The following is a 14639-nucleotide window of genomic DNA, read 5'->3' on the forward strand; positions in this document are numbered from 1 at the left end:
CACGGATGCCAATCTTGTGTGCATCCGTGTTCTTTCACGGACCCATTGACTTGAATGGGTCCGTGAACCGTTGTCCGTCAAAAAAATTGGACAGGTCCTATTTTTTTGACGGACAGGAAACACGGATCACGGATGCGGCTACAAAACGGTGCATTTTCCGATTTTTTTTATTTTTATTTTTTTTATTTATTTATTTATTTTTTTTCACGGACCCATTGAAAATCAATGGGTCCGCAAAAAAAAACGGAAAACGGAACAACGGCCGCGGATGCACACAACGGTCGTGTGCATGAGGCCTTACTTTGCAGATTTTATTTTATTTTTTCACTTTTCTATGTGAAAAACTGCTCTAAAGTTTCCTCTTAGCAGCGCTCTCTAAGTTAGCATTATTAAGGCATATCCATAAAGGCAGCTGGGGTAGATTCTTTTCCCCTCCCTGCTATATACAGTCAGGTCCATAAATATTGGGACATCGACACAATTCTAACATTTTTGGCTCTATACACATACCACAATGGATTTGAAATGAAACGAACACGATGTGCTTTAACTGCAGACTGTCAGCTTTAATTTGAGGGTATTTACATCCAAATCAGGTGAACGGTGTAGGAATTACAACAGTTTGCATATGTGCCTCCCACTTGTTAAGGGACCAAAAGTATTGGGACAATAGGCTTCTCAGCTGTTCCATGGCCAGGTGTGTGTTATCCCCTCATTATCCTAATTACAATGAGCAGATAAAAGGTCCAGAGTTTATTTCCAGTGTGCTATTTGCATTTGGAATCTGTTGCTGTCAACTCTCAAGATGAGATCCAAAGAGCTGTCACTATCAGTGAAGCAAGCCATCATTAGGCTGAAAAAACACAACAAACCCATCAGAAAGATAACAAAAACATTAGGCGTGGCCAAAACAACTATTTGGAACATTCTTAAAAAGAAGGAACGCATCCGTGAGCTCAGCAACACCAAAAGACCCAGAAGACCACGGAAAACAACTGTGGTGGATGACCGAAGAATTCTTTCCCTGGTGAAGAAAACACCCTTCACAACAGTTGACCAAATCAAGAACACTCTCCAGGAGGTAGGTGTATGTGTGTCTAAGTCAACAATCAAGAGAAGACTTCACCAGAGTGAATACAGAGGGGTCACCACAAGATGTAAACCATTGGTGAGCCTCAAAAACAGGAAGGCCAGATTAGAGTTTGCCAAACGACATCTAAAAAAGCCTTCACAGTTCTGGAACAACATCCTATGGACAGATGAGACCAAGATCAACTTGTACCAGAGTGATGGGAAGAGAAGAGTATGGAGAAGGAAAGGAACTGCTTATGATCCTAAGCATACCCCCTCATCAGTGAAGCATGGTGGTGGTAGTGTCATGGCATGGGCATGTATGGCTGCCAATGGAACTGGTTCTCTTGTATTTATTGATGATGTGACTGCTGACAAAAGCAGCAGGATGAATTCTGAAGTTTCGGGCAATATTATCTGCTCATATTCAGCCAAATGCTTCAGAACTCATTGGACGGCGCTTCACAGTGCAGATGGACAAAGACCCAAAGCATACCGCAAAAGCAACCAAAGAGTTTTTTTTAAGGGAAAGAAGTGGAATGTTATGCAATGGCCAAGTCAATCACCTGACCTGAATCCGATTGAGCATGCATTTCACTTGCTGAAAACAAAACTGAAGGGAAAATGCCCCAAGAACAAGCAGGAACTGAAGACAGTTGCAGTAGAGGCCTGGCAGAGCATCACCGGGGATGAAACCCAGCGTCTGGTGATGTCTATGCGTTCCAGACTTCAGGCTGTCATTGACTGAAAAGGATTTGCAACCAAGTATTAAAAAGTGAAAGTTTGATTTAGGCTACTTTCACACTAGCGTTCAGAGAGGATCCATCTGGTGTCTGCACAGACGGATCCTCTCCTATAATGCAGACGTTGGGATCCGTTCAGAACGGATCCGTCTGAATTATAGTTTAGAAAAAATTCTAAGTCTGAAAGTTGTTCAGACGGATCCGTCCAGACTTTACATTGAAAGTCAATGGGAAACGGATCCGTTTGAAAATTGAGCCATATTGTGTCAACTTCAAACGGATCCGTCCCCATTGACTTACATTGTAAGTCTGGACGGATCCGTTTGCCTCCGCACGGCCAGGCGGACACCCGAACGCTGCAAGCCGCCTGCTGAGCGGAGCGGAGGCTGAACGCTGCCAGACTGATGCATTCTGAGCGGATCCGCATCCACTCAGAATACATTGGGGCTGGACGGATGCGTTCGGGCCGCTTGTGAGACCCTTCAAACGGAACTCACAGGCGGAGCCCCGACGCTAGTGTGAAAGTAGCCTTATGATTATTATTCTGTCCCATTACTTTTGGTCCCTGAACAAGTGGGAGGCACATATGCAAACTGTTGTAATTCCTACACCGTTCACCTGATTTGGATGTACATACCCTCAAATTAAAGCTGACAGTCTGCAGTTAAAGCCCATCTTGTCCGTTTCATTTCAAATCCATTGTGGTATGTGTATAGAGCCAGAAATGTTAGAATTGTGTCGATGTCCCAATATTCATGGACCTGACTGTATGTATGTATTATATACATACTCTGCTCTCCTATCTCCCTGCTATTTTGACACTGATCAGTGTGGCCAGCGCAGTGAATAATCCTTCTGTATCCTCGACACTGCATCGCTAACCAGCCACTGGGAGATACAGGACAGTGGACAGTAAGCGCTTGTCATTGAGAATGAAGAGCGACAGGGAGAAGCTGATTTACGGTATATAGGGACAGTATGTACTATGATAAACTGCAGCAGGATGATGGTGTGAATGAGCCTGATGCCGGGTTTACATGTGGCCCTTATCTGGCTGATTATCACTAATGGATGTTACTACAGATGCTCTTTCCCAATAATTGGCCCATGTAAATGTGCTGCAGATCACCTGATGAATGAACCATCCACTGGTTTTGGGCAGCCCATAGCAGGCTGCGACAGGGGCGAGCCTCACTAGCATCACGAGTGACCCTAGTGAGGCTCATCCCCATCATGGCCTGCTATTTGCTGCTCCCTCATCGCTGGATGTTTTGTGCGACAGGGAGATGCAGATGTGCGGGGATCAGGAGCGACTCGGTGCAGGAGAGCGGTGTAAGTATCACCTATATGAGGTTCTCTGGCATTAGGGTGGTCATTATAGGGCAGTGATGGCGGACCTTTTTAGAGACCGAGTGCCAAAACTGTGACACAAAACCCACTTATCGCACAGTACCAACACGGCAAATTAACCTGAATACCAATCTAGTATATCTTCCATGTACTTTATCATTTAGCTATAATGGCCTGCCTACAGTCAGTGTACTGCCTGTGCTGTCCATAGCGCGCCCTGCGCTGATGAATGGCAGGAACAGTCTATCTGCATATCTGTACACCATAGACTTTTTCCAGGGCACGGGTGCCCACAGAGAGGGCTCTGAGTGCTGCCTCTGGCACCGTGCCATAGGTTCGCCACCACTGTTATTGTTTTTTTTTTTAACCACTTTAAGAATACAGCTACACGGCACGGCCAGGTTCGCAGAGTAGTGGTGATCCCATAGAAATGAATTGGATTGCCATTCGCTAAAAATCCAGCATTGTTGGATTTTTTTACAACTGGCGGACAAATCCTATTTATTTCTATGGGATCAGCGCTACTCTGCGAACCTGGCCTCGAACACTGTCGCTGTGTAGCCAGGCTGCCAGGCGTAGCGTGTGGCAATAACCGCACATGGTTTTTACTACAGTGAATATAGGTGAAGCAAACAAAAACCCTTTGCTTCATCTGTACTTGCTATATGTTATTTTCTAGAATTTTTGGTGAGTGTTTTAAAAAAAAATTCATGTCACTATATTAAAAATATTAAAATCATCCTGCAGTTTTCACACTGGGCCTAAAATATGTCTTTTCAGAGCAGGTACATGGGCCATAGACACAATGGTCAGGAGGGGACCTCATTGGAGGGAGAGCTTTCTAGGCATGCTCTGTGACCTGTGCAGAGGTCAGGAGGGAGCTGATATCACCTATTGTGAATGGTGGATCCTGTGTTATCTACATAGCGGTGTTGCTTTCAATGCAATTCTGCCTGTGGTGAAAATGATAATAGCTGCTGAAAAGTTACCTGTACAGAGCAGTCTCACCGGGACAGCACCAGCGACTCCTGAAGGACACCCCCCTTCAGTTACGCTAGGTTTACACTAGCATTAGGAGATCCAGCGTTCTGACATAAAACCGCATCATGCAGCAGTATTATGCCATAAAGAGGCCGGATCACATTATAGTCAGTGGGGATCTGGCAGTTCCCGGCATTATGTCCAGCAGGTAGATCTGTAATGATCCCGTTGTGCCAGTGATGAGATCTCCTTACTGGACATACCCTGGAAATCCCATGGCTCGTCTTATGAGAACCTGACTCACTCATGAACTTCTTACAAATGTTTTGAGGAAGAAGAGCACCCAGCAGTCTCACATCTCTGTGTTTCATGAGCTCTCATTTTTTTGTTTGTTTTTGTTCTAACTGGTGATTCCCTTAATTCAGCAAGAGTAAGCAGTCAGCCATAATCAATCCTCTAGCTGCATCCTGTAACCTTATCCTAATGCCATACTGGAGCAATAGTTTCACTGTTAAAGCAGGTTTACAATGTTAGCCTTATGTATTTGTATGGAGGTATGAGCAGTCTTCTGCTGCCTTACTTTCCAGATCTTACTGACACTACACAAAAGCTATTGTTATTATTATTATTAGGGCTGCACGATAAATCGAACAAAATAATCGAATAGCGATAATAGGCAAATGCGATATGGCGATTTGGCCGACCCGAAAATGCCGCGATTATATACGAAGGGGCCCCGCGCACATAACTGGCTTTGCGTGTAAAGTATTTTACTAGTGTGTGAAACAATCTCTCTCCTATTGATAACAGGTCCAGCCTCTGTACTCACTGTCACGATGAATGCAATGCACTGCAGCTAACGGCAGCGAGCGAGCGGGCCAGCGCGTGACTGACAACACTTAGTAACGCTCCTGCTTCCTGAAGTGGGAGGAGCGTTACTAAGTGACGTCAGTCACGCGCCGGCCGGCTAGCTCGCTGCCGCTCACTGTAGAGCATTTATAGTACAGAGGCTGGCCATGTTTTCAATAGGAGAGAGATTGTTTCACACACTAGTAAAATACCTAACACAAAGCCAGTTATGTGCGCAGTTTAGGACACATGAGGGGACACATAGGGCCATGAGGGGAACCAGCATAAGATGCTATATGTCTTATGCTGGCCCCCCTCATGGCCCTATGTGTCATAGCACACATCCCCTATAACAGCGTCCTCCACAGATCCACCTCATAACAGTGCCATCCACAGGTCCCCATAAGCGTCCTCCACAGATCCCCCACATAACAGCGTCCTCCACAGATCCCCCACAACACGGCGTCCTCCACAGATCCCCCACAACACGGCGTCATCCACAGATCCCCCACAACACGGCGTCATCCACAGATCCCCCACAACACGGCGTCATCCACAGATCCCCCACAACACGGCGTCATCCACAGATCCCCCACAACACGGCGTCATCCACAGATCCCCCATAACTATGTCATACCCAGCCGCGTCAGCGGCTCATATGGGAAAATCCAAGCAAATAGACCTCTAGCACAATTCCCTTAAAATATTGCATCACACATCGTTATCGCAATTTTTAGGGCCCTAATCGCAATCGCACAAAATTCCCATATCGTGCAGCCCTAATTATCATTTTATACACTGATATGGTGTATATTCTACACCACTCTACAGACATTTTCCTCATTTGCTGTCCCCAGTGGGGTGTTCCCTATCAGTATGCCTTTGGAGTTTGGGAGCAAACCCACGCAAACACGGGGAGAACATACAAACTCCATGCAAATGTTGTCCTTGACATGCAAGCCCATGCTGTGCCACAGTAATCAGACATGTACCAGAGCTGCTCTTCACGATCCAATCTAATGTATACTCTTTTATGTCTCTCCCAACAGCTTATTCACAATGGGGATCTTGATGAAAATGGATTTGGTTATTCACAGTTACTGGAAAACCCTGATCCTGATTCGGATATTCGTAAGTTATGAAATCTCCTCGCCTGTAGATATCACTTATTGATGCACATCTCTACATAGCACCCGTATCACAGTACAAAAGCTATGCTCCACTACATCAGCTTCTAGTCTGCAGCTGAGGCACTGAAAATCATAAGCCTATGGCAACATCAATTCCATAAGAAGAAACTTTAATGCCTCTTAAAATCCTGTGCTTTATTGAATATCCATAAAAACAGGAATTGTAGTCTGCAGTCTACACATTATAGCACCTATAGATTTCATTGGACTTTACTGTACCGCCATATGTCTCCAATGGAGCATGCTGTGTTTTTTTTCTTCCTCCTGAAAAAAAAAAGTGGCATTGTAAGTGAGAACCGAATACTGCGCCACACTGATAACCAAACATTGCCACTTGCTGAAAAGAGGGTGGGCCCAGCACATTTACCATCATTTTACACCAGTTTTCTGACGCAAATGAAGGCAGAAATCTACTGCACCTATGAGATTTCAGTTTAGCTGCTGGAGGATGCGCCTAATTTATGACCAGGCATGCACCTCATCATAGATTAGATGCATCTTACAGCCAAGAATAGGCCTTGTTGTATTTTTTGCGGAATGGACCTATGGATGCAGAAAGAACCCGGATCATCCATGTGCTTTCCACATCTGTGATGACTGGATGGTTCCCCATGAACTGCTGTCATAAAAAGACACATAAAATGACACACGTCTCTGCCAGAGTAAGGCCTCATGCACATGACCGTATTTTTTTGCGGTCCGCAAAACGGGGTTCCGTTTTTCCGTGATCCGTGACCGTTTTTTCGCCCGTGGGTCTTCCTTGACCGTGGGCCAAACGGATCCGTCCTGAATTACAATGCAAGTCAATGGGGACGGATCCGTTTGACGTTGACACAATATGGTGCAATTTCAAACGGATCCGTCCCCCATTGACTTTCAATGTAAAGTCAGGAGTTAATATACCATCGGATCGGAGTTTTCTCCAATCCGATGGTATATTTTAACTTGAAGCGTCCCCATCACCATGGGAACGCCTCTATGTTAGAATATACTGTCGGATTTGAGTTACATCGTGAAACTCAAATCCGACAGTATATTCTAACACAGAGACGTTCCCATGGTGATGGGGACGCTTCAGGTTAGAATATACTAAAAGAACTGTGTACATGACTGCCCCCTGCTGCCTGGCAGGTGCTGCCAGGCAGCAGGGGGCAGCCCCCCCCCCCCCCTGTAGTTAACACATTGGTGGGCAGTGTGGCCGCCCCCCCCTCCCTCCCCTGTAGTTAACTTATTGGTGGCCAGTGCGGCCGCCCCCCCCCCTCCCCTGTAGTTAACTCATTGGTGGCCAGTGGGCCCCCCCCTCCCCTGTAGTTAACTCATTGGTGGCCAGTGCGGCCGGCCCCCCTCCCTCCCCTGTAGTTAACTCGTTGGTGGCCAGTGGGCCCCCCCCTCCCTCCCCTGTAGTTAACTCGTTGGTGGCCAGTGGGCCTTCTCCCCTCCCTCCCCCTCCTAATTAAAATCTCCCCCCTATCATTGGTGGCAGCGGAGTGTACCGATCGGACTCCCAGTTTAATCGCTGGGGCTCCGATCGGTAACCATGGCAACCAGGACGCTACTGCAGTCCCGGTTGCCATGGTTACTTAGCAATTTGTAGAACCATTATACTTACCTGCGAGCTGCGATGGTCTGCATCTGGTCGGGAGCTCCTCCTACTGGTAAGTGACAGGTCCGGTCGGGAGCTCCTCCTACTGGTAAGTGACAGGTCCGGCCGGGAGCTCCTCCTACTGGTAAGTGACATGACCTGTCACCAGTAGGAGGAGCTCCCGGCCGGACCTGTCACTTACCAGTAGGAGGAGCTCCCGACCGGACGCAGACCATCGCAGCTCGCAGGTAAGTATAATGGTTCTACAAATTGCTAAGTAACCATGGCAACTGGGACTGCAGTAGCGTCCTGGTTGCCATGGTTACCGATCGGAGCCCCGGCGATTAAACTGGGACTCCGATCGGTACACTCCGCTGCCACCAATGATAGGGGGGAGATTTTAATTAGGAGGGGGAGGGAGGGGAGAAGGCCCACTGGCCACCAATGAGTTAACTACAGGGGAGGGGGGGGGCCCACTGGCCACCAATGAGTTAACTACAGGGGAGGGGGGGCCCACTAGCCACCAATGAGTTAACTACAGGGGAGGGGGGGGGGCCCACTGGCCACCAATGAGTTAACTACAGGGGAGGGGGGGGCCCACTGGCCACCAATGAGTTAACTACAGGGGAGGGGGGGGGCGGCCGCACTGGCCACCAATGAGTTAACTACAGGGGAGGGAGGGGGGGGGGGGCCGGCCACACTGGCCACCAATGTGTTAACTACAGGGGGGGGGGCTGCCCCCTGCTGCCTGGCAGCACCTGCCAGGCAGCAGGGGGCAGTCATGTACACAGTTCTTTTAGTATATTCTAACCTGAAGCGTCCCCATCACCATGGGCACGCTTCTGTGTTAGAATATACTGTCGGTTCTGAGTTTTCACGAAGCTATGAAAAAGCTTTTATGCAGACGGATCTTCGGATCCGTCTGTATAAAAACTAACCTACGGATCACGGACACGGATGCCAATCTTGTGTGCATCCGTGTTCTTTCACGGACCCATTGACTTGAATGGGTCCGTGAACCGTTGGCCGTGAAAAAAATAGGACAGGTCATATTTTTTTCACGGCCAGGAAACACGGATCACGGATGCGGCTGCAAAACGGTGCATTTTCCGATTTTTCCACGGACCCATTGAAAGTCAATGGGTCCGCGAAAAAAAACGGAAAGCGGCACAACGGCCACGGGTGCACACAACGGTCGTGTGCATGAGGCCTAAAGCAGCCTTTGAAGTGCAGGATTCTGTGTATTGTAGTCCTATTTTGAAGAGGTGCTTGTAAACCATCCACTTCCAAGTAGTATTCCCTACCAACATTTAGAATGCATTTTCTGTTAGTCTCTTGATCCAGTCTGGTGCCATAACGCTGTGCTCGGCAGTGTTCCTCAGCGCCATAGACTGGGAATGGTGTCACTCAATGTACTTTTTGTCTCATTCCAGAAAATGGTCCTTATTTGGCAATCATTGAACAACCCAAACAGGTAAGCACGTTACGGTATGTTCCTAAGGCAGCGACGTTTAGCTACAGTTATTGCTGCACAAGGGGTCCCGCCAAATACTGAAAGCAAAGATTCACATACTTTTAGCATTCACAGACATAAAATTGGATCATTTTCCTCAAATGAATCACCAAGTCAATTTTTTTTTTATTTGTTTGATTTTGTTATCTTTGGCAACGTTTAGCGACATGTGTGAAAATCTGACGTTGTTTTATGTCAAATTTATGCAGAAATTTAGAAAATACTGTATGGTTCACAAAGTTTTAAGTACTTTTAGTGCATTAGATCAGGCAATTCCATTTAAAATGTGCTATAGAGACATCCCCTTGTGTTCAGACATGTAATGTACAGAGATTTTTATTTACCGGTATTTATTTTTTAAATACTCAAATCAACACGCAGAGGTTAAAGAGGTATTTCAGATTTTACCTATTGATGACCTATCCTCTGGCACCCCCATGATCAGCTGTAGAGGGCTCCGTCTAGTGGCTGTTCAGGGTATTACAGCTTTGTCCCATACCAGTGAATAGGAGCTGATCTGCAGTACCCTGGTGCAGGCGCTATACAGTGGACAGAGCCTTCTGCTTTCACCTCTGTTTCTGGCTTTTTTTTTTTTTTTTGCAAACACCTGGCACCCGCACCAATCCAAAGGATAGGCCATTAATATCTAAATGCTGGACAACCCCTTTAATTCTTTGGATTTGTCACCTCTACATGCTGCTAGCACTCCTGCCACTACATAATGAAAAAAGAGATGAAGGCAATTCCCCTGATTTGTTTAACCGTGGGGTAAGTTAGGTAGAGGCGGCTGGGGGTCACAGGAGAAACTAGTTCTTTCATACATATGGTTGGCAATAGAGCAGTGGTGTTTTAGTGACTATTATAATGCATTTTCAAGTATTATACAGATTGATTTTTACAGCGTGGCTTTCGATTCCGCTATGTATGTGAGGGGCCATCTCATGGAGGGCTACCAGGAGCTTCCAGTGAGAAAGGAAAGAAAACCTACCCTACTGTTAAAGTAAGTGCATTATAAGCTGTGTATAGTATTGGGTACGAGGTTACTGTTCACTGCATGAATTTTAACTACATAAAATATCTTTTTAATGGAGTATTATTTAGGCTACTTTCCGGTATTGAAATCCGTCATAGTATCTCAAAACCGGAGGAAATGCTTCAAAACTGAACTGAAGGGAACACAGTGCACCAGAATGCATTTTGTTCCGTTGTGTTCCCATGACGCACACAAAAGCTCTGCAAGCAGCGTTTTTTGGTGCATCATGGGATATGGAGCAAGACGGATCCGTCATGGCTCTCAATGTAAGTCAATGGTGCAGGATCCGTTTTCTCAGACAGAAAAGAAAACGGATCCGGCGCCCATTGACTTATAATGGTTTTAGTGCCGGATCCGTCTTAGTCATTTTAGAGATAATACAGTACAACCGGATCCGTTCATAACGGATGCAGACGGTTGTATTATCCTAACGGATGCGTTTTTGCTGATCCATGACGGATCCAGCAAAAACGCAGATGTGAAAGTAGCCTTACCTGTTACCAAGAAAAATGTATTCAGTACTTGTAATTTTGTCAAACAAGATCTTACTTTGTGTTTATCTTGCTAAAGACCTACCTTATTAACCCACTTATTGTATCGAGGGGTGCATCTTTTACAGCAGATGACTGGTTGGGGCACAGCCTTGTTTTAGCACTAGTGCAATTTTTGTTCATTTTTTAATATTACAATGTATTTCATTTCAGATCTTCAATTATGTTGGTATGGCCAAGATCGAGGTGGATTTGGTAACTCACACAGACCCCCCTCGAGTCCATGCTCACAGCTTGGTTGGAAAACATGCCAACGAAACTGGAAATTGCATGCTGACTGTAGGACCTAAAGATATGACTGCTCAGTAAGTGTTGTTACTTTCCAATCTCTGTTCTTGTACTGTGAAGTTTGAATGTTGGAAACTCCACTCACAGAATTTCTTTAGATTTGTAGCGTACAGTCCTCTTACTATATATGACATGTCAGCAGATGATTAAAGGTGAAGGAATCTTAAACCTGACAATTTAGATTACAAATAGGATGTGCATAATCATTCCACAAGTAGGGTCTGTGTTGAAATTAACATTCAAGGTTGAGGCTACTCACAGACTTCAAGCTCTTGTTTCTGTTCAAGGAAACACAGTGGGACAGATTTGCCAAGACTGACGTTACAATCTCCATTCTTAATATAAAGTCCGTCGGTGCAGAATGTGCCAAATTTATTAAAGGGCATAGGCCTTTTAATAAATTTGGAGCATTTCCAGGCAGTTCGTGCACCAAAGGTTCAAGTCTACGCCAGCTCATTCACAGAAGTTTCTGGTGTAAATGTTAGTAAATCTGTCCGGCTGTGCGAGGCCATGCGACCTCCCACTAAGTCTTGCCTACTTTTTTTAGCTACTTTGAAAAATGGCGAGAGAAGTGAAAAGTTGCAAATATGGCATGTGCCATAATTTACTACTTTTTTCCACAACAATAGTGGCGTTAACCCTTTAATAAATGTTAAGTTGCATACAACTTTGTGCACTGCAACTGTCATTTAAGGATACGGCCACATGGGGCAGATACAAATCTGCAGCACAGTACAGTGGCAACAAAGTGGATAATATTTAAAAATATCTGTAACAAATTTCTTACAGTTTGGTGTAGATTTTGTGACTGTAGAATTCCAGTAGATACACTGCGGATTTACTGCTGCAGAAATATGCAGCACATGTGTAGCAAGTGTAACTGCCAGTCTTTCTTTTTTTTTTTTTGTTAAATGTGTAGGGCAAGTGATACTGATCATTTTTTTAATATACATTATTTATTGATTTCGATTTTTGAGTAACATTTAAGGCTGTATTACACTGGCCAATGGTCGGCCAGTTCATCATTAACTAGCTTTCGCAGGAATACTTGTTAGTGATGATCTGACCGTGTAATACTGCCGCCGATTACCCGAAGAACGAGCAAGCGTTCGTTCATCAGGCTATTGGAATCCTCCAACAGGTTTAAAAATCATCATTTGCGGGGTCGTGGCCTGGCCGGCAATGTAGACGGACGTGTGCACTTGAGCTCCCGGGCAGCGCTGGCAGAATCCTCCGTCATCCTGTGGCTGTGACACACTTAAACAGCCTGGCACCACTGTTACTTGCTGAGGAACCTCTCTGGACCCCAGGCTAGTATGACCCGCTCGGGCAGGAAAGAAAAGGAAGCAGCGGGACCAACTCCGGCAAAACAACATGGCGCGGCCGCACCGTCTAAATCGGCGGAGGTCGTGGTGCGCCTGGAACAATACGCCCGAGTCCCCCCATCAAAAGAGGGCCCTGCACATGAGGGTGATCTATCAGAAGCGGTGGCAGAACATGTAGCAGCTTCGACCGACTACCTGGTGGAGCGAGGCGCCTGCTCCCAAGATGGAGGATCGCACGTGGAGGAGCTGGAGGCAAGTGGAGGGGGGGGGGGGCCCTGCTGCTGAGTTTGGCTCACTACAAAATGTCAGTGCACAACCCTTTACCCCCTCTATTCCCACTTTGCCACTACTGGCCGATCCCACTATTAAGGACATATATCGGCCGTGCACCAATGTAGTGCAGCTCTGATGACCCTCAACACATCCATTGGGTCCCTCCAGGAAAATTTGTCTTTTATTAGACAGGATATAAGGAAGGCTAATGAAAGAATTACTGTGGCGGAGGTGCGAGTGAGCAAACTGGAAGACCAAGTCTCCCCTATGAAACGTGATCTGGCTAAAGTAATACACAACGTCACTCTACTGATAAGTAAAACAGATCACGACGAAATAACCTTCGCATCTTGGGGGTCCCTGAAAAACCTGAAGGGCCCCATGCTGTCCAATTCTTTGAGGATTGGTTCAGGAAGATATTTGGAAAAGAATCCTTGTCTCCTTTCTTTGCCATAGAGAGGGCGCACAGAGTGCCGTTTCGCCCACCACCACCGGGCGGCCCTCCTAGACCATTGCTAATGAGGATTTTACATTTTCAAGATAGAGATACCATTCTCTGCAAAGCAAGAGAGCATCAGGATTTATCTATGGCTGGACATAAAGTTTCTATCTTTCCTGACTTTTCATCGGAGGTGCAGAGACGCCGTGCACGCTTTCTGGATGTTAAAAAGCGCCCTACGATCGCAGAATATATAGTACGCCATGTTATATTCCTCAAAGCTCCGTATAGTGTTTAAAGGGAAAACCCACTTCTTTGAATCCCCAGAGGACGCCAACCGGTGGTTTGAACAAATGGAATCCTATCCATCCGAAAGTTATGACAATGACTGATAGAAAAGTGGACATCGCCGTACTTGGGTCTTCACTGAGGACAATCTAGAGGACTCTGGGAATGGGCGGATAAGTATAAGGTTCCATGTTTGTTGAGAGTTCATGTTTATACTACCGCCATAATGCTCCAGAGTAGTAATTTGGTGCCATCTTCTGGTAATGACTTTAATTGCCACACTTGTGCTGTTCATTGTTTAGGTGAAACGCCAAGAATTAACTGTTCCAATATGCCATGTGTTATACTGTTTTATTGCTGCCCGGGTCTCTACTACTGAGACCTGATCCGTGAATGCGGATATGCTGTTGCCTTCTATGCTGCGGGTTACAGGAACCTTTTCTGTGCCTCATGTCCTGTTCTGGGACTATCACAAGTTCTTTTTGTTGGGGATATTATGTTTATTGTTCACTTAGGCTCAGAGCCTGCAGAGAGATGATACACGCAATTGTTCTTTCATTATCTGGTAAATGTCTTAACTTGATTCTTAGATCTTCTTTCCTTTTATGTCTCCCATGGGACAATGGTGGATAGAACTCTCTGGGAGATCCTACTAAATGCCAAGCAGTTTTTATGGCTGTTCAAAAGTACCAGCCAGCCATAATATGCCTCACCGAGACACACCTGGCAGCAATTAGAACCATGGATGGGGCACTCTGTGGAAAATTCAGTAATCCTTGATACATTCCATAAATATTATAAGGAATTATATTCTTCTAAAATGACCATGGGAGGAGATGATATAAAGGAGTTTCTTGGTCGACTATCAATCCCTAAATTGTCTCTAGAATCTGCTGCATACCTGGATGAACCCCTTACTTTGGAGGAACTGGAAGTAGCCTTGAGCTCCTTCCCTAATGAAAAGGCCCCAGGTTCAGATGGGTTGCCCGGGGAATTTTTTAAACGGTATGGAGACTGTCTGTCTCCTCCCACATCTTTTAGAGACCTTTAATGATGCGCTGCAAACTGGGATATTACCTACATCTATGAGGGAAGCGATAGTGGTGGTTATTCCAAAACCCTATACGACCCGACTCCTATAGACCCATTTCTCTCTTATCAAA

General features: G+C 45.9%; 1 protein-coding gene across 1 annotated transcript in view; it reads left to right on the forward strand.

Moving 5' to 3' along the window:
* The window catches only part of NFKB2 (nuclear factor kappa B subunit 2), a 76556-nt gene that overhangs the window by 10826 nt on the left and 51091 nt on the right, over positions 1–14639 (forward strand). The window contains exons 2-5 of the mRNA XM_040435329.1: positions 6044–6125; positions 9200–9240; positions 10181–10279; positions 11017–11168. Coding sequence (XP_040291263.1) covers positions 6044–6125; positions 9200–9240; positions 10181–10279; positions 11017–11168 — 374 coding nt within the window. The remainder of the gene's footprint in view (positions 1–6043; positions 6126–9199; positions 9241–10180; positions 10280–11016; positions 11169–14639) is intronic.

Source organism: Bufo bufo, chromosome 6 (assembly GCF_905171765.1).
Source record: "Bufo bufo chromosome 6, aBufBuf1.1, whole genome shotgun sequence".
In the NCBI taxonomy this organism is placed as follows: Eukaryota; Metazoa; Chordata; class Amphibia; order Anura; family Bufonidae; genus Bufo; species Bufo bufo.